The sequence below is a fragment of the Castor canadensis genome, chromosome 15 (assembly GCF_047511655.1).
Source record: "Castor canadensis chromosome 15, mCasCan1.hap1v2, whole genome shotgun sequence".
Taxonomy (NCBI): Eukaryota; Metazoa; Chordata; class Mammalia; order Rodentia; family Castoridae; genus Castor; species Castor canadensis.
Genome location: NC_133400.1, coordinates 12,750,089 through 12,771,078, shown reverse-complemented (window position 1 = coordinate 12,771,078; position 20,990 = coordinate 12,750,089). Strand labels below are relative to the sequence as shown.

The following is a 20,990-nucleotide window of genomic DNA, read 5'->3' as shown; positions in this document are numbered from 1 at the left end:
GTTTGCTCTAAGTATTCTACACATAGGTACCAAGGTAAGATGGCAAAAAGGCCTTGGAAATCACTCTTGCCTTGGACAGATGAATGGCTGTAGTCCATCTTGTCCTTCAGTTGTACCTGTTTGTATTCCAGGCACTGTGAACACAGATGTTCAGTACCCCTTTCTAGTCAAGATGCCCAATATCTGTAATCACTCCTCAGCTCTGACAAAACTTGCCTTTTGACATCTTCAGGCAAAGCAAAAATTTTCGACTACTGCTGAGCGCGTCTGGAGCTGCCTTGATTGAGGATGGCCATCAGAAACTTGAAACCACAATTTTACCAAGGATCCAAATATCAGATAACCTTTTATTTACTTAGGGTACTGAGGGTCACGGCAATGTGAGGGATGTAAAAAAAGAAAGATGCTGCAAGTGCCTGTGAAATCAAGTTTTGTGGTAAGCTAGGGCTACCATTAGTTCTCCACGGTGACTCCTCCACAGGACTTGATAAAGCACAAGCAAAAAACCCACCAGTGATTGGACTTGAACTGCACACAGATTGGACCAGCTGAAAAGAGCAGGTCATGGTCTTGAGGCACAAACCTGCAAACAAAGGCCCCACAGGTGGCATAATGGTCCATCACAGAAAATCCTTTCCTGGTGTGGGCATTAGGAAAGAGGGGCTGGCAATACTCAGAGAAGCTGCTCCATGCCAAATCCTAAGCAGCAGTTCAAAGACCTCCTCTGCTGCATATACAATCCTCCAGACACAACTGGATGGGCTTACACACCTATCTTACTTGCAGCCTTTCCCTCTGTGTTCCCTCTTCATCTCTATGCTGTCATTTCTGAAAGAACTCGAGGCTGGACTGCATACTCCAAGCCAGAGAACAGGCAGGGGTTGTCACACAGTATCCTAGGCAAATGATTAGCCACAGCATCTAGACTTGAGTAATGATGAGTAAAACGCTGGCCAAAAAAATGAAGGAATTCCCCAAGGTAAATTCTGTATATTCATGCCTAATCATCCAAAGTTGCGTAAACAATTGTTCTACCATTCCCCATCATTTGCACAACTTTTTGTCCAGTCCAAACGTAATTTTGAATGAGGTAGGTAGTTTTTCTACTCGTGCCTTCGTCTTTGAGGTGACCATCAAGGCCTATGCCATGAAAGCACTAGTGTCCCGAGCAAGGGCAGGGGCAGCGCAGAGAGTGGGCACCAGTGACTGGTGGAGCTTCTCAGTTGGCTATTTTCTCAATCTCATCCAAATCATCTGTGTCCAGTCTTTCTATCTTCTTATCTGGGGGAAAAAAAGATTTGAAGGGAGACCAATGTGGAGTTACTAAGGAGACACAGTTGAAATCACCTAGACCAGCACAGCAGGGATATGGAAGGACACAGTTCCCTGCCAAGGCACGCATCATACTTTGGGTCACAGTGATGCTTCCTCTAACCACAAAAGAAGGTCTTCAGAGGAGGGGGCAACAGGACCCTGGTCACTGGCACCGACAGTCAATGCCCTGTCTCCCAGCCTGGCCTCGGGAAAACTGCCATTCTAGTTCCTGAAAAGGTCCAGGTGGTGATGAAGGGAGGGGAGCGTGAGCAGGGACACAGGCCTCTCTCAAGGCCACAGGAAAACCCTCCCTTCCTCTCCCCTCCACAAAGAGGATGCTGGGCAGAGCACCTCCAGGGACTCACTAAAATGCTCCTGGATTCTGTTCAGGATGTCCATGCTGTGCTTGCTGTCAATCATGTTCACAGCCAGGCCCCTCTTGCCAAAGCGGCCGGTGCGCCCGATCCGGTGGAGGTAGGTCTCATTGTCTGGGTTCCCGTCCTTGTCCACAGGAAGATCGAAGTTGATGACGACAGACACTTGTTCGACATCGATACCTGCACGGTGGCAGGGGGAGGAGAGAGACAGAGGAGTCAGGGTGGGACACAAAGTCACTCACAGTCAGCCATACCCACTTCAGGTGGAGGGAGGGGGACCTGGGACAGGCCAGCTCTGGATGTAGGCACAAGAAAGGGCGCATACAGGCCTGTAGCAGAACCGGAGAGAGAATTCTGGCACTGCCAAAAACCCCTCTGAAGTCAGAAAGCAAGTCTCTAGACTCAAGCATCTGGAGACACAGCTGAATACCCGGTGGTTTCCAGGAAAAGCAGGCTCGGTTCCCAGCACTCAGAGCCTGTGCATCTCCTTCCCCAGGGCAGCCCTCCTGGATTGTGTATCAGTTCCCGTCACTTGGGAAATCCAGTCTCTGCTGCAAAGAAATGTCCCTACCAAGCCCTGAGACCATGGAAATGAGAAATTCTCTTGCTAACATGGCCAGGATCCTGAGCCTGGCACACCAGGAAAGTCTCTGCTCACCGCGGGCACACACGTTGGTGGTCACAAGAACCTTCTCTTTGCCCTCTCGGAAGCGCTCGATCACAGCAGCCCTCTGCTCCACCATCATTTCACCACTCAGCAGAGCCACTTGGTGGCCTTCTTTTGAGAGCTCTGCTGCCAGCCAACTAGCTGTTTTGCGGGTCTGGAGTGAAAAGTATTGTTTTAAATTAAGAGACCTATTAAAAAACATATATGTATATATATATATATATATATCCACAAACATGTGGCTTATCACTATTACAATACACAAGGAACTTGAAACTCTGGGGTTAGGCTAAAAATTCTCATATAGAATTTTATCCATGTGATTTGTTTAGATGAATCAAATAACTGCTCTTTAAATCTTGGAAGACTATGAATTGAGCTGCAGAACTTCATTTCTAAATAATCTGTATCATTCATGATTAAAAATTATATAATTGGATATTATTTGGGATTTTTTTTAAGGTATTGGGCCCCTGTGCACAGACCCTGTGGTCTACCACTGAGCTACACCTACAGCCCATAATTTGGCGTTATTTTTAAGCAGTCTTTAAAGTGGGATGAAAAAAGTTCACTTGAAACTCAAAAACCCAAGGAAACTGACTAGGAATAGGGGACTGTCATTTCCTTCTTTACAGTTTCAGACAGGGGGATTAGATCCTTCTCACCCAAGAGGAGTGGAGCGGCTCTGCCGGCCTACAGCTGCTACTCACATGGCAGAAGATCATAGCTTGAGCGATGGTGATGGCCCCATACAGGTTGCACAAGGCCTGGAACTTCTCGTCTCTGTTACTGCACAGGACGTAATATTGCTTGATGGTGTCCAACGTCTCCTCCTCACGCTTCAGTTTGATAACATTGGGGTCTGGGACCACTTTCTGCGCAAACTTCCACACGGAGTCTTCAAAGGTGGCGGAGAAAAGCAGCATCTGGCAGTTCCTGGGCAGCATCCTGTAAGGCGAGGCCCAGGCAACTTTGCTCAGCCTCCAGGTTTTTACCGCAAGGAACAGAAGCTCAGTCTCCCCTGTTTGGGTGGGCTATGGCCCCAGCAGGCTGTAAGGGGTGAGGGCAAAACACCTCGGGCAGGAGGAGCAGAGCCAGGGTGGTGCTGGGCTGGCTTAGGGGTCCCAGGTCTCCTTTCTCAACCAGGCTGGAAGCATCGTCAGTGCTGATGAGGAAATGGCCCACCAAACAAGTGCTGCTGCAAGTAGCAGAATGAAGAACCCAACAGAAGCAAGCGGAGGTGTGTCAAGATCCCCCTGGCTCAAGCTCCTACCTCTGGATGCGGATGCTCTGATCTTGGTGGCCCTGAGTAGCTATCATCACGTCCGCCTCATCCAGAACAAACACCTTGATCTTCTTGGGGTCAATGAACTTGAGCTTGGAGCACCAGTCCAGAACAGTGCCAGGAGTGCCGATGACAATCTGCTCACTGATCTTCTGACCTCTTTCCACTGTGGAGATGACATGTTTTCTGTGGGTATTTCAAAGGCAAAACCAGAACTCCTCTCTGATATCCTACAGCTATTATGTATTTAATGCTTTTTTTTTTTTTTGTAGTGGGGTTTGAACTCAGGATCTCACACTTATGAGGCAGGCACCCTACCACTTGAGTCACTCTGCCAGTCCTGAGCTTTTTTTTGCGGTACCAGAGTTTGAACTCAGGGCCTACACATTGAGTCACTCCACCAGCCCTTTTATTGTGATTAGGTTTTTGGAGATAAGGTCTTGGGAATTATGTGTCAAGGCTGGCTTTGAACCATGATCCTCTTGATGCCTGTTTCCTGAATTGCTAGGATTGCAAGTATGAGCTATTGGCGCCTGTCTGTAACTCTTTTTGCTTTATTCATCTTTAGTTTTACAACTAAACCTAACTTAAGAAATGTTGCTCAGGCTGGACAATGGTGGTTCATACCTGCAATCCTAGCAACTCAGGAGGCAGAGATCAGGAGGACTGTGGTTTGAAGCCATACCTTTTAAATAGTTCAGAGACCCTATCTTGAAAATACCCAACACAAAAAAGGGCTGGAGGAGGGGTTCAAGTGGCTCAAGTGGCAGAGCACCTGCATAGCAAGTGTAAGGCCTTGAGTATTGCAGCACTTGTGAGGCAGGAGGATTGTGAGTTTAAGGACAACCTGGACTACATAGTGATATCCATCTCAAAAAGCAAAAATAAAAACAAACAAACAAACAAAAAACCATTTTAGCACAACTAGGGAAGAAAGAAAATGGATTGGATAGTAGTTACTCCAGGACATGTCAATTTCCTTGGTTGGACATGGGTGTCTTAGGTATGTAACTGTCCCTACGAGACGTGTGTTGAAGTATTTCATAACGAAGAGTTACTGCATGTGCGATTTACTTTCAGATGCTTCAACAGAAAATGTTCATACACGTGTACAGATAAAGAAAATGTGACAGAATGTTATGTTTTTAAATTTAGGCGAAGAAAATACACGTGTTCATTATACTATTTTAACTACAGGGTATATTGTGAAATTTTTCAAAATAAAAAGTGATTGGGTCACTGATTCAGGATCACACACTCATACTCACATTTATTGCCTCGAACAGCATAAGCTAACTTCAGTTCAGGGTAAAATTTGCCCATTTGTTCTATCACCTTTCCTGTTTGAAGGGCGAGCTCATACGTTGGGGAGAGGCACAGACACTGGCAGGGAAAGAGTGCATAATGAGAGTTCAAGACAAAAATCTCTTTTGCTAAGGGAAATTCTCATTGGGGCTTATCCCTGCAGCTGAAACTGAAGGAAAAAATTATAAATGAAAATGTACTCCTTTTGGTTCTTTAAGCACCACTCATAAACTAGAATTTTTAGCGGTCAGGACTCTGGCTAGGACAAACACTTGCAAATAGCCATTGGCCACTGGAGCACAAAAACCTACCCATGAGCAAGGATCTGAAATTCCAATTAGAAATTAGCTTCCTTTTCACTTGCTCCAAAAGTTCTCATGACTTTCTTTACTTTTCTGAGACAGGGTCCATTGTGTAGCCCAGGCTGGCTTCAATGTCATGATTCTCCTGTCTCAGCCTCACAAGTGCTGGGATTATAGGTGCATGCCATCATACCTGACAGTTTTCAGAACTTTCTAAGTGGGAACAGTTGTAAATGAAGGAGATTTTTGCTGTAAGTAAAAGTCAAGCCTGTCAGCAGCATCATAGAACTGGCAGGTTATGGAAAGTGGAATTAAGATTTTTGTTGCCACGGAAAGATCAATCAAACTGTTCATCCTCAACTTGAGTTCAGTTTATGTAAAAAGTAGTAACACAGCTTGGTTTTTAATACATCAAATGGAATTTCCCTTCTAGTTATACATTAGTAGAAAACCAAACTCTGACAAGTCCTTACCTGGGGGTATCTATTTGCAGGTTCTACTTGGCTGAGCATGGCCAAGACAAAGGCAGCTGTTTTACCAGTACCAGACTGAGACTGCGCAATTAAGTTCTGTGGGCTGTACAAGAAAACAAACTGTTTAGGAGCTTAAATATCAAGTAAGTTTTTAGTTAATAAAAATGAAGAATAAAGCTTAAAACAATGAGTGTTATAATTTATTTACAGAAGGTGACCTCTTGCAGCAGGGTTACATGTAATAGTTTTACAGTACAGAGCATTATAGAGAGAAGGTTTTATTCTTGGATTTGAAGCACTCCCTATCTTTTATCTGTTCTCTATACAGCAGCCACTGATTCTAATAAAATCTGAGTCAGCTCATGTAACTTTTATGTACCAAATCACTCCTCATTATATTCAGAGTACAAGTTAAAAACCGTATGATGGTCTATAAGGTCCTACCCAATGTGTTTTCCCAGTACCAGCTCACATCTCCTACCACTCTCTTCCTCCTTCCCTCACTCCAAACCACCACGACAGGCCCAATGCAGCTCTGGCAATGTGTCAGCCATACTCCAGTCCAGGGCTTCTGCACTGGCTGTACTCTGCCTGGGACAATCCAGGGACAACATACTCACTCTTTCCTCTCCTTTATATCTTTGTGCAGCTATCACGAACTTGAGACCCTACCTGAAGCACCTGATTAAAAGTGTAACCTACTTTGAGATGCCTTAAAAAACAAGACATAGGCTTTCAGTGACAAGGCCTGCGGAAGGGGCGGCAGGATCTGCATTCAATGCCTTGAAGAAGCCCCTGAGCAGTTCAATAGTAGGCCAAAGAGATGAAGGAGGAAGATACAGCTCTCAAACAGGAGCAAAAAGAGGAAGAGAAGATGAATCTAATCCAAGTCCCTTATATGCAGGTACAAAATTCGTAATGAAACTCATTATTTTGTTCAATTCATACCAATAAAAATACAAATTTAAAAAAGAGAAGCAGAAGAAACTTGAGGAGCTAAAAGTGAAGGCCAGTGAGACATACCCTGGTCACAGGGGAAAGAAATTTAGCAGCTGGGCGCTGGTGGCACACACCTGTAATCGTAGCTACTTGAGAGACTGAAATTGGCAGGATTACTGCTCAAGGCCAGCCTAGGCAAATAGTTTGAAAGACTCCATCTCCAAAATAACCAGAGCAAAACAGACTGAAAGTATGGCTCAAACAGGAGAGCCACTGCTTTGTAAATGCAAACTCAAAATCCTGCCTCCACTTCCCAAGTAGTTAGAATTACAGGTGTTTACTACTATGCCCAGCTTTTTATAAGGGGATTGATTTTTTAGTTGGTTTTTTTTTTTTTTTTTTTAAGTGGGGGAGCAGTACTAGGAAGTCCTCAGGCTTGCTATGCAGCACTCTACCACTTGAGCCACTCTGTCAGCCCTTGGCTGTTTTTTTGAGAGTTTGTTTGGCAGTTCTAACAAGGGAGCATAGCTACTCTTATACCCATGACTATGAATGGTCCTCCTCTTTCAGAGAAAGTCATCCTCTTTGACCAATCGCACAGCTTCAGGAGGAACACTGCATAGAGAAGTGAGAAAAGGGGACGCAGCCTAGCCAGCCCTGGCAATCAATGGCATGACAGATGTTGCAGCCAGATCACCCTCACACCTTGTTTGTTTATGTTTGTTTTGGTTTCTATTTGAGTTTTTGAACCAGTATTTGCTATGTAGCCAGACTGACCTTGACCTCTCCATGCAACTCAGACCTACTGAAATCAGAATGTGTATGTAATAAATTTCCATGACATTCATGTGCCTATGAAAGTGAGAGAAGCACTGTACCAGAAAACAATCTCAGTAATACTATTCAGGTCTCCTAGAACCCTATTTTGTTTCTGCCTACTATGTTTGATACAATTTTTACATATCCATATAATGAAATCTTGGTGTATATGAATTAGTATACTAACTAACACAGAAAGAGGACTGTATAATTAAGTTTAAAAAACACAGTATATAAAATATTACATATGGAGCCAGGCACTCGTGGTTTATGCCTGTAATCCTAGCTACTCAGGAGGCAGAGATCAGGAGGATTTTGGTTCAAAGTCAGCCTAGGCAAATAGTTCTGAGAGACGGAAAAAACCCTTCACAAAAAAAACTAGGGCTGGTATAGTGGCTCCAGGTGAAGGCCCTGAGTTCAAACCTCAGAATCACAAAAAAAAAGTCAAATCATATATATATACATATATACAAACATACATATTGGCAGCACTAGAAATCAAACCCAAGGCTTATATATGCTAGGCAATTGCTTCACCACTGAACTACATCACCAATCCCTATGGTTCCATTTATTTAAACTCACACACACACACACACACACACACACACACACACACACACACACACAGAAAAAAATTCTCAAAGTCTGTAGTCCAAAATGTTGACAGAGTAGGAAGAAATTATAGATGACTTCTTTTCTCTTATTTCTCATTGTTTTCTAATTTTTCTACAAAGAGCATGAATTACTTGCATAATTTTTAAAAAGAAAAAATTTAAAAATATAAAGTAAAAATGAAGTAGAGTATTATCAAGTTACATACGGTTCAGCAAGCATCAAAGGCAATGCATTTTCTTGGATTTTGGATGGACGGTTGAAACCCATAGCATAGACTCCTTGGAGAAGCTGTGGTTTCCTAGAAAAAAACATTAAAGATGACAATCACAGTCTCTTTGATTGGGGAACATAGCAAAATATCTGGGAGATTTTTTTTCCTCTGTTATATGTAGTTTGGAACGAACAATGGTTGACTTGAACACAAGCCAATGTGTGAATGCAGCTAAAGCTTTTACAGAGAGTCTGGAAATTTTACTCAACAGCCAAAGCAGCTAAGTCCATGTATGTATTAACACTGTGTTAGTTAAAAATCTACTGTTATATGAAAAAATACACATACCAGGTCTAGGATTGATATCTAAATACAAGAGCATGAGTCAGAAAGTAAGGAAGTACTCACAGGCGAAGCTCTTCGAAGGACTTCACTGAGTAGAGTGGGGAGTTCGGGTCCCGCTGCAGGACTTCCACTTGGTTTGTGTTATCCACAAGGTTGCTTCTGATCAGCTTGTTAAGTAAAGACTGGGCAGCTCTGTCTTCTGTCAAAAAAGAGAGATTTTTAAAAAGTCTATGAAACCCACTGTGAACTTATTTGAATTCAACTGCCATTAGTTTTTGAAGTAATAACATGTATGTGTACTAAGTCTTCAAACTGAAGGCACATCCTAGCTTTAATTTATAAATTAAATTAAAAATTTCTCTAGGTATATAAACCATTGGAGTTCTTTCACCTCCTGATTACATAAATTGAACTTTTATTCTGGCACTATGACCCCCATTAAAGTCAAACCAATTTGGGCATAAAAATGAAGGCTCATAACAACTCATTTTCTTAGAATATAGAACTGCATTTATAAAGCTTTAAAGCTGTGTTACCTTTCTCTTCTTCATCTGTCTTCTCTGCATTAACACTGGTCTTGACAACAGCACCTTTTTCAGAAACAAAGTTATTGTCATTAAAAATCCTATCCCATGTCCAGCATCTGAGACTATGAGACTACTCAAATTCTAGGACAAAAAAAATTCCCAAATTCTAGCAAAAAATTACATATATATATATATATATATATATACACACACACACACACACACACACACACACATATACATACATACATAAATGAGGAAAACAAGCCACTTTTAAAATATTTCATTGTGCCTAAATAAGCAAAGTTTTTTTTTAAATAAAGTTTTGAAATACTGTTGCTTATATTTAAGTCTTTCCTATTCCAGGTCACCTTACCCTAGCTCAAAAATCAATGCTTATTTTCCTCACAGGATCAACATTTCTGAAATACTATAAAAAGATTATAATTGTAGCCAGGCATGGTGGCTATGCTTGCAATCCTAGTTACTTGGAGGCAGAGATCAGGAGGATTGCAGTTCAAGGCTAGCCTGGGCAAAATGTTCAAGAAATCCATCTCAACCAATAAAAGCTGGATGCGGTGGTGTACGCCTGTCATCCCAGTTTCATGGGATGTGTAAATAAGTGTATCATAGTCCACGATACCTGGGCATAAAGTGAAACACTATACTATCTTAAAAATAACCAAAGTAGGCTGGTGCAGTGGCTCAAATGGTAGAGTGCCTACCTAGCAAGCATGAAACCCGGAATTCAAACCTAAGCACCACCAAAAAAATAAATAAATAAAAAATAACCAAAGTAAAAAGGGCTAATATATGGCTCAAGTGGTAGAGCACCTGCCTAGCAAGCACAAGGCCCTGAGTTCAAACTTCAGTACCACACACACACACACGCAAATACAACTGCAATGATTAGAAAGCACCTTGGTTAATTTGCATGAATACAGCAGAGTATTTGTGCAAATCATATTGTCAATATATGAACACAATGTCATTAAAAGTCTAGATACATAGAAATGTAACAGAAATGTATAGTCAAACAACACTGTAGTTATGTAAAATTTTACACAAGAAAAATATACAAAAAAGATGATAGAAATGTTGCAACTACCCCTCTTAGGTTATTTATTTATTTATTTATTTATTTATTTATTTATTTATTTTCAGTACAAGGATGGAACCCAGTGCTTTGCGTATGCTAGGCCAGCATTCTGCCACTGAGTCACACTCCCAGTCTTCATCCTTAGATTTTGGATAGATACAAGTTCAGAATATTAGAACAGATAAACTCTCAGGTTGGTCATATTTTCTCCATCTCACCCAAAATTGAAGAACAGTTTAAAAAAAACACAACAAATTAATCTTTGGAGGTACAGTGCTATGGTGAGTAATAAATTTAATAATTTATAAGCCAATTAAGTATTCTCACTTTTACATTAAATACAATTTGGTCATTATACTCCAGTTTATTGATTCCCAAATCAAATGAATGCCAGAATCTGCTAGACCCCTATCTAGTGCAAATACAATTTTTTCCAGATAGTTGTTATGCCAAAACAGAAATACGAAAGGAAATCACATTTGTTTTCAAACTAGCTTTTTTTTACTCACCATTGGCATCTGGTTTGATTTTCTCTTCCTTAAGATGCAAGTTGCTCAACTAAATGAAGAATATGGGGGAGGGGGGAAATTGTCAGGAAAATCACTTAAAAGATTTTGAATCAACAGTGGGAGAAAAGCCACTCAAGACCTACTCACTAGGTGCATTCACAGAAATGAACTCACACAGCTGTTCTGCTGGGTCCCTTTCACTTACTAAATGTTTGCAAATAAAATTTCCCCTGAATACAGCAGTAGAAAACCATGACTCCACAGCAGCTCAAACTCCACACTTCCTAATTACAATTTCTATAACTCACATTTATAATTTGTGAGCTTGCTTAATGCCTTGATTACAAAGCCTCTCCCAGTGTAGTATCATTAGAGTTGTCATTTTCTCATGTTCCAAACAAAAGTAAATATAAAGAGATACTGGAAAATCAGTTACCTTTCAGACAAAGCACACAGAATAGGAAGGTCTAGGATGTAAAGCATAAAGCATATGTGGGGAGGACAGGGCCCTGCTGCAGGACATGTTCAAGCCAGAGCACCTCAGCACGATCCTGCAGCCTCATATTCAAGTAGCTTAGTGCTGGTGCTGACATTCTAACTGGGAACAGCGTGGAGCACTGAGGCACAGTGTGTAATCAAAATACCCCCCAGCTGAAGTGAAAATAGAAAGGAAGAGACACATCAGAAAAATATTTCAAGAAAAAAGTCATTAGGACGTCATCAAACACCATAAATTTAGGGATATCCGGGTAGAACTTGTGTCCCCAATTAAAATGCAAATACCTCAATGACAATTCTATTTGATCTAGTATAAAGTAGGTGCACTAGTTATAAAATATTAAGTGGGGACTAAGACATCATCTAGTAAAGGGTGAAAGAATGAAAGTCCTAATGAAATTATTTCTTAAACCATCACCAGGTTCTTTGTGTCTTGAGGTTCATTTCCATCTTTCCTTTAAGTCCAAGAAGAAGGGAAAGAGGAAGAAGGGTGGGAAGACAGGAATGAAAAAAATTATTTTAATAGGTGGTAAGCTGAGAATGGAGGAGCCCCACTTCTATTCACAGAAACTAGCAGAAAGTTTTGGCTGTCTGCTTGGTGTTGGGGAGAGAGGAGCAAAGGGGGAATACACTCAAGAGACCAACCAGGAAAGAAATGGGGGGGAAAAAAAAGCATCATAAAGCAGTAAAAATCCTCCATTAATCCCAAAAGACAGAGCACATATTAACAGACAACAGCACAGGACTTGATATATAGTGGCTGCTTCATACACTTCAGTGCTTTAATGCTAAAGCACTCCCCTACATCCTGCCAAGCGATCTCAGTTAAGTCTAGTACTCAGGATCTTTAAGAAAGAGAGATGAGACAGAGAGATGGGAGAAAGGGAGGGAGAAGAAGAGGGAAGAGAGAGACAGGGAGTGAGCGACTGGCAATATTTACAAGAGTAAGGCTAGAAATACTCATTCCTATGGTGACAAATAATTGCTAAGTAAAATAAACAACAGGGCTGAGATATAAATAAGTTAATGAGGTACAAGTAAAGTATAAATGAGTTAGTAATATCCATTACTATAAAGCATTTTAATACTCAATGATAAAAAGAACATTTAATGACATAAATCATTCTCATTGATATATTGTTCAAACCAAAGTTAGCAGGATTCAATTAAATGAGCAGAAAAGTTGCTACCAGCAACTGCAAAGGAAGTCAATAAATGTTTGGGTTTTTATCACAATGTATTGGGGGGGCCCTCACTGGTGGCTCATGCCTATAATCCTATCTATTATAAGAAAGACAGAGATAGAGACTGGGAGGATAGCAGTTCCAAGCCAACCCCGGGAAATAGTTAGATCCTATCTTGAGAAAACCCATACGAAAAAGGGCTGGTGGAGTGGCACAGTCTGTAGACCCTGAGTTCAAACCCTAGTACCATAAGAAAGAAAAATTACCAGAACTATTTGAAATGTGTGTGTGTGTACATATTTATAGAGTATTTATCTCTATACCAGCTAATAGTATGGTGTTTCCTAAGTGTATATTGTGCCTTAAGATATTGGCTAATGAAAATATGAAGCCTACTGGGCGTGGAAGTGCTTGTGCTCCCGGCACTCGAGGCAGAGGCAGGAGGATCTCAAGTTTGAGGCCTTTAAAATTTGGGAGGAAAATAATTTACAACATTCAACTAAAGAATTCTGAGGGCTGAGGGCTTAGCTCAAGGTAGAGCATTTGCTTGACATGTGAGGCCCTGGGTCTGATCCCCAGCATGACTACATAAATAAATAAATCTCACAAGTCATAAAAGCTCTGGAAAAAAGGAAATGAAGAAAAAAACAAAGAGGAGGAAATCAACAATGAAATTATTCAAGAAAAGCCAGGCATTGTGGCTTATATCCGTAATCCCAGCACTTAGGAGACTGAGGCAAGAGGACTGTACGATCAAGCCCACCATTGGTTATATTAGTAGACAAAAAGAACAACACCAAACCAGAAATAATTTTTTAAAATCCCCATAACTGATGAATAAGTTTTTCAGACTGGAAGATCCTACTCAGCACCCAGTACAATGAATGAAAATAGATCCATATCAAGAGATCAAGAATTTTTCTTTTTTGAAACAGGGAATTAGGAGTGGTGTCTCACACCTGTAATCCCAGCACTGGGTAGGCTAAAGCAAGAGCATCCAAAGCTATATAATGAGACTATGTCACAAACAACAACAAAACTCACAAAACAAGACAGAAACAGGATCTCTCTGTTACCCAGACTGGCCTAGAACTTTGGACTTAAGCAATCCTCCTGCCTCAGCCTCCCAAGTAGCTAGGACTGCAGGAGGGTGCCACAGTGCCTGGCCAGGAATTTCCTGAATACCAGAGACAAACACATATTTCTCCACGTTTAGAAAAGAAGAGAAAAAAAAAAAAAAAAAAAAACAAGCTGGGCATGATGGTGCATACTTGCACTGTCAGAAACTTGGAGGCTGAGGCATAATGATCACAAGTTCAAGGCCAGCCCGGGCTACATGAGGAGACTTTATCTCATCCACTCCCCAAAAAAAATTTTTTTAAAAAGCCATGTCAAAGCTCTGAATGGTCTCAGACATCCCAACAACTAAAAACATAGATGTCAACAGAATAGAACAATGCCTTTAAAATTGGGGAAGAATAATTTACCACCAACAATTCTACACTCAGCAAATATCCAAATGATAATGCAAAATAAGATTTTTAGTTATCCCTTATCTTTAAAATTTTTACTTTTCATTCACTGGGAGAAAGCTGATATCTGCACCAAAATAAATACATCAAGAAAGATGAAGAAAGGGGATCCAACCCAAGAGAGGAGAAGGGAATTCCCAGGATGAGGTGGAAGGCAGTCTGCCCTGTTCCTCCCAAAATGAATTGTGCTTACACTTGGGGTGACTAGGACAGTTTTAATCAAACTGTAGGCTTGAGAGAGTTGGCACTCACAAAATGCTTGATGTGTGTGAACATCCTAAGATAAACAGACCACGAACAAAGTTAAGGCAATCAGGAGGGGATTTGCTGACTGCCTGAATTTGAAGTTGAATGGATATCTTCTTAAAATAAAGTGAAACTACAAAGCGATTAGAAATTCCAAGAAAAATAAGTTTTATAGAAAAGTAAAAGCATTCATGAGTAAATACAAACATGGAATATTGATCCAATTAAAATTATATTATAATGAAAATGTGGTATTGATTGAAAAGCATGCATGTGTGGTGGGAAAGGAAGATGGAGGAAAAAGAGTCAAGACAAATATCTAAAACTAAGAATTCAGTAGGTAGCAAGGCAAGCATGTTATTTAGGGAAGAAGAGGGGAAATACTATCAATCAGTTTCAAGAGAAAATGTAGCTGCCTCTGTGGAGAAAAACATCGGCAGGAATAACTGTTTTTAAGGCTATTTCTCTTTAAACTATGCGCTAACAACTTTACCATCTATTAAAAATAAGACAAGGTGTGAACTCAAACCTTTTCTCTTTGAAAGTTAAAAAAAAAAAAAAAGACAAGGTCTTTGTTCTCAGGGAATTCACAGAAATATGTACTAAGAGAATTAGGCTTCAAAAGTCCTACCAGAATTCAGAATGTCTTGGTGCGAGAAATCAATTTTACATAGTAATGTTTAACTCTTACTACGATTACTATGTATCAGGCTCAGAAACACGAACAAAGTTAAGGCAATCAGGAGGGATTTGCTGACTGCCTGACCCACCGCGTCGATCATTCATCAGTGAGCAAGCTGGACGAGGCACACAAATCTAAGTAAGACATGGTCCTGAGCCCAGAGTTCAGATCTGAAAATGGAGCCTGAGTACAAATCAGGGTGATTAGTGCAAGCCATGATCAGTCTTGATTCCAGGAAGACAGGCAAGTGGCTGGACACTTTGCGGAACTGTAGGACGCACCTGAGTTTTACGTAACGCTGCAGGCAGGCGGGTAAACAAAGCCAAGTTCAAGGTCCAGGCTCCATCCCTCCCCATGCATCTCTGCAATGACCAGCCTACTCAAGTGTCTTTTCCCAGGGACCAAACCCGGGACAGAACTGCTTCCTTGACCCTTTTACGGCAGATGACAACTCACCGACTCGGCCGCCGCTTCCTGCTCGTCCACCGCCAGGGCCCACGAGTCCGTAGCCATGGTCCCCAGCGCAGGTGGGACGCTAGCTGACTCGCCTGCTGGCGCGGCGCGATCTTGGGCCCCGGGGCTTCGCCGCGAGCCGGAGTTTGGCTCCCCCGCCGGGGAAGTCATTAGCTACCGCGCTGGAGGCCGGAAGCGGCGCGCCGCAGTGACGTCAGAGCTCCCGCCGCTCGGCCGTCTCACCGCCCCTGGGCTCGTTCACACGCTCGCCCTTCACCCCCGCCCGCGCATGCCTTCTTTTCCGAATTAGGACGCTGTCTTCAAACGCCTGAACTCAAAGGCGGCAATCGCATTCCCGTCCAGCGCAGAGGCATGGAGGACGTCCCATCAAGCAGAACACCATTCCACTTACTTCAAAATGCATAAGCAGGCAGATCGCTATTGCACTTTTCAGGTTGATTAATTAAATATTTAAATGCCCAGTTGGTAGACTGGAGGTGTGGCTCAAGCGAGGCCTGAGTTAAAATCCCTGTCCCACCGAAACAAAAACAAAAACAAAAACAAAACACCTGTTTAAAGGCCTGAACGGTAAAGAGTTGTACCACAGACCACATGACACCACCACTTACAGGAATTAAGCTTTGAAAAGCTAGACAAGTGTTCCCGGAAGGGCTAAAGAGACAGGAAAAAGCAACAGGTTTGTGGAACAGAACAAAAAAGTTCCTGGAGAAACTGCTAAGAGTAGATTAAGTAATTAAAGATAAGTGAGGGCTGCAGGTGTGGCTCAAGTGGTGGGGTGCTTGCCTAGCACGTGCAAGGCCCCGAGTTCAAACCCCACTACCGCCCTCCAAAAAAAGAATGAATAAGAGATATTCGCTTTCCTTAACCAGAATCAAACAAGTGTCCCTCCCCTTGTTCCTTCCGTAGAAAAAAGCTGGACATTTTCCTGAAACTCGAAAATGAATTCTCTTGGCAATATTCTACTACAGTAAATTAATCTCAAACAACGGTGGACAGGTGAGGATGTGCAAATAAGAAAAAGGCAAACACAACCTGGGAGCTGTGATTTAAGTTTGAAGTCACAGCAATCCTGGAAAAATGTTGCTAGAGAAATTTTGTTGTTTCACAGGGCTAAAGAAGGTTAAGGAATTTTCCAAACATAGTTTCATGAAGTTAAAAATTTCATCATCCCAAGTGCAAGACTGTATATAATAGATTCCACTTGTGCAACAAAATAAAACAAATGATCTCACATATGTGCTTTGTATATACTACAGAAAATACATAAGATACATATGAAACTGACAACTGGAACTGCTTCTGGGGTAAAGGGTTTTCTGAGGCTAAGGTGAGAAAAGACTTCCTTTTTTGTTGTGTACACTTTAGCCTCTGAAATTACTTTCTATGTCCTTGTTTTCCTTTTTAAAAATGTTTTTTGGTGCTAATGGGGTTAGAACTCACAGCCTTTTCTCTAGGCAGCCGTTCTACCACTTGAGCCACTCTGCTAGCCCTCTTTTTATATGTTAGATTTTTTGTTGTTGTTGTTTTGGTGCTACCAGGGTTTGAACTGAAGGCCTCAAACTTGTTTGGCAGGCACTCTATCACTTGAGCAACTCTGCCAGCCCTTTTTTTGGGTGTTGGGTATTTTCTAGATAGGGTTTCATGAACTATTTGCCCCAGCTGGCCTGGAACCACAAGCCTCCTGATCTCTGCCTCCTAGGTAGCTAGAATTACAGCCAGGAACCACCAGCACTGGGCTGTGTTGGGTATTTTTGAGATAGGGCTTCAATTTTTTGCCCAGGCTGACCTCGAACTGCTATCTTCCTGATATCTTGCCTCCCAAGTAACTAGGATTACAGGCATAAGCTACAAGCACCTGGCCCATTTTCCTTTTTAAAATTGTATTTGAGACAAACAAGAGAATGATATACCAAATACTGAGGCTTCCATCACAGGCTTAAAAAATAAAACAAGATTCAAGAGAAAGGCTGGAGATGGAGCCCAGTGGTACAGCACTTACTTGTCTAGCACATTCCAGGTCCTGGGTTCAACCCCCAACACTTCAAAACAAAACCAAAACTTCAATTGAAGCACCCTGTACACCCATCCCAAGAGATAAAAGCTATCCTGAATTTGGTGCTTATCCTTCTTGTACATGGTTAGCAAGTGTTACTTTATCTATTAACGCAGAAAGGAAAAAAACACTTTAAAAAACAAACATCCAAAAAGAAAAAAGCAAACAAAAAACCAAGCATCGGAACTCTAGATTCTCCTATGTCTACCCCAACATATATAAGCAATGTGAGACTCCAGCTAAGAAAGAACTTGGTAGTCAGGAACCAATGACTCAGGCTTGTAATGATAGCTACTAGGGAGACTGAGATCGGGAGGACAAAGGTTTGAGGCCAGCCTGGGCAAATAGTTAATAAGATCCTCATCTCTAAAATAATCAGGACAAAATGGACTGGAGTTTTGGGTCAAGAAGTAGAGTGCCTACTTTGCAAGCATGAAGACCTGAGTTCAAGCACCAGTCCCACCAAAAAAAAACCAACCAACCAACAACAACAACAACAACAACAAATCTTTACTATCCAAAGTGGGGCATGAAGAAAGTGAAGAAAGGAGTGTTAGGGAAGTAAGACCATCTGGCTTCGAATTCAGGGGCCATATTTACTCCCTCATGGCCTTAGGCAGCCTCCATTTCCCCCAAGTCATGATTAGTACCCGCTTTGCATTACAGGGTTCTACAAGACCACAAGGGTCGGGGCCCAGTGCCTGGTTTATAGCAAAGGTTAAAAAACAGTACTTTTTATTATTATCCCCCTCCTCCCAGGGGCAGGAGCAAGGAAGACGCCTAAAGGCGAGGAAACAGGGTCTGCTTCTACTCTCACAGATACTCACGCTGCGCACTGGCAGGGACAGTGGAAACCGTCCACTGGCTGTGCCTCCGACACGGCCAGTAGCCCCAGCCATCGCTGCTCAGCATGGCGGTTAAGCTCGGGCAACCGCTGCTCATCACCCAGGCCAAAGCCAAACCTCATTGGGTGAGGCTTGGTCCCGCCCAACCAATCAAAAGAGGGGATGGAACAGACTGCACGTGTGCGCCAAGGGATGTGGGGGCCAAAGACTACAGCGAGCTTCAAGCAGAGGGCTCCTTTACTTAAGGAGTTTTTACATGGTTGCTGAATGACTCCCTAACTGAGAATTACATGAGGCGGGGCAGGTTGTCTGCTTTTTAAAATGTTTATCCTTAGGGACTAACACAGTAGGCACACATTGAGTGAGTAAATAGCTGAGGTATATGCATCCTTCAGGTAGATCAAACATTTTAAATCCTGTCACTGGGGCTGGGGGTGTAGTTCAGTGCTTGCCTAGCATGCATGAGGCCCTGGATCCTATCTCCAACCCCAAAAGGAGGGGGGCAGTAGACAGGAACTATAACTCATTATAAGGTTGTTTTAAGGATCAAAAGCTTAGATCAGAACTAGGTGTGTGACGCATACCTGTAATCCCAGCACTCGGGAGGCTGAGGCAGAAAAATAGCAAGTTTTTTTATTTATTGTTTTATTATTCATATGTGCATACAAGGCTTGGGTCATTTCTCCCCCCTGCCTCCACCCCCTCCCTTACCACCCACTCCGCCCCCTCCCTCTCCCCCCACCCCAATACCCAGCAGAAACTATTTTGCCCTTATTTCTAATTTTGTTGTAGAGAGAGTATAAGCAATAATAGGAAGGAACAAGGGTTTTTGCTGGTTGAGATAAGGATAGCTATACAGGGAGTTGACTCACATTAATTTCCTGTGAGTGTGTGTTACCTAGAAAGATAGCAAGTTACAGAAACCTAAGCTACATAGCAAGATTCTATCTCAAAAAAAAAAAAAAAAAAGGAAGAGGAGAAGGAGGAGGACAAAAAAGAATGCTTAGGCCAGCGCCTATTGTATATTAAGTACTCAACAAATGTTAGGTAAAATGATTACTATTAATGAGTTGCTGTGAACTGGAAAGCTAAATCAAGTGATTTATTTTTTTCTGGCTTTCAAACTTGATCTGTTTGTAAAGGATGCTCTTTTAGGGGTTGGAGATATGGCCAAGCAGTAGAGTGCTTGCCTAGCAAGCTCAAAGCCCTGAGATCAAGCCCATCAAAGTTTTGGATTTTTTTGTTTTGTTTTTTGGTGGTACAGGAGTTTGAATTCAGAGCCTCATGCTTGTTAGGCAGGCATTCTACCATCAGAGCAACTCTGTCAACCCTTTTTTGTGTGTGTTGGGCATTTTTGAGATAGAATCTCGCTTTTTGCCATGGCTGGCCTGTGTCTGAGATCCTCCTGATCTCTGTCTCCCGAATAGCTAGGGTTACAGATGTGAGCCACCGATGCCTGGCTTAAGGATGCTTTTTTACATTAAAAAGTCATATTTTTTTCTGCCATGTGTGTAACCAAGTTATGATCAGTAACAATTTTACACCTTGCATTTGGGTATACCTGATCATATAGGGTAATGAGGTGATTAAGAGTACGGGCTTTGGAATTAAATAGGCAAAAGTAACTCTGTAACTATGAACTTGAGCAGTTTCCTCACCTGTAAAAAGGGAATACCAGCAGAACTAAAGCACAATTTAAAAATAAAATAAAATAGTTGGGGTCCAGTGGCTCATACCTGTTATCCTAGCTACTTAGGAGGCTGAGATGGGGAGGATTTCTGTTGGAGGCCAGCTCAGGCAAATAGTTCATGAGACCCCCATCTCAACCAATAGCTGGGTGCAGTGGTATGCACCTGTCATCCCAAGCTACTCTGGAGGCTGAGATCTGGAGGATTGAGGATCTAAGCCAACCCTGGCCAAAAAAAAAAAAAAAAAAAAAGAGACACCCCCCCCTTCCCACCTCAATGGAAAAAAAGTTGGGTGTAGTGTTGCATCTGTAACCCCAGCAAAGGCAGGAAGCTTAAAATAGTAGGATCAGGTCCAGGCTGGCCTAGGCAAAAAAGGGAATGGAGGCGTGGCTCAAGTGGTAAGGTGTCTAGCACGAAGGCCAGAGTCCAAACCCCAGTACAGCAAATAAATAAAAATAAAGGAAATAGAAATTAAAATGAGTTTATGGAATATTTAGTGCAGTGTCTTGCCTATAAATATTAATCATTATTTTTCAAAGGCAAATAGAAGTCCTTTAACTACTGTTAGGTCATTTCTCCTATATAAAATTTAAGTTGACAAGAAGGATAAACATATCCGTGGTCACAGCAAGAATCTTTGAGGTCTGTGTTGGGCCCCAACTAGGGAAAAAAATAACAGATGTGGGGCCCCGTTTAAAAAAATAACAGGGACATTGTCATTTCAGGCTCAGGCTCCTTTGTTCCTTAGCACTGACCTGAGCACAACCTCTCCCCTGGAATGCACCATAACCTGGGCGTGAACCCTCCTCTGCAATGCACCACCTCAGCCCTGATCCAATCATAATTGAGCAAAGCAGGCCTTTGCCCAAGGTGACCAAAAAAAGGAATAACTCTAGCCACACTCCTGATGACCAAGACACAATGGAGTAAAAACCAATTCCAATATGCCAAGACCCCCTCACCTGAATAACATCCAATCTGTTTACCCCTAGGATGGG

General features: G+C 42.1%; 1 protein-coding gene and 1 long non-coding RNA gene across 3 annotated transcripts; one reads left to right on the top strand and one right to left on the bottom strand.

The window, feature by feature from the left end:
- Positions 1-327: 327 nt before the first annotated feature.
- LOC109684983 (ATP-dependent RNA helicase DDX19B) lies at positions 328-15,591 on the bottom strand. Of its 2 annotated transcripts, XM_020161624.2 has the most exons (12): positions 15,389-15,591; positions 10,791-10,839; positions 9,192-9,245; positions 8,719-8,854; positions 8,305-8,397; positions 5,724-5,826; positions 4,912-5,026; positions 3,632-3,809; positions 3,069-3,306; positions 2,350-2,512; positions 1,680-1,871; positions 328-1,281 (listed from the first exon to the last, which is right to left on the bottom strand). In XM_020161624.2, the coding sequence occupies exons 1-12, from the start codon at positions 15,554-15,556 to the stop codon at positions 1,220-1,222; spliced, it is 1,551 nt and encodes a 516-aa protein (XP_020017213.1). In that variant the 5' UTR covers positions 15,557-15,591; the 3' UTR covers positions 328-1,219. The 2 variants fall into 2 exon arrangements, with proteins under 2 accessions (XP_020017213.1, XP_073911783.1); XM_074055682.1 differs by lacking the exon at positions 10,791-10,839 and having other exon boundaries at positions 15,389-15,408.
- Positions 5,738-8,724, top strand: LOC141417363 (uncharacterized). The gene is made up of 3 exons (XR_012441901.1): positions 5,738-5,866; positions 6,373-6,627; positions 7,233-8,724. It is a non-coding gene; the product is annotated as an uncharacterized lncRNA (long non-coding RNA).
- Positions 15,592-20,990: the final 5,399 nt, after the last annotated feature.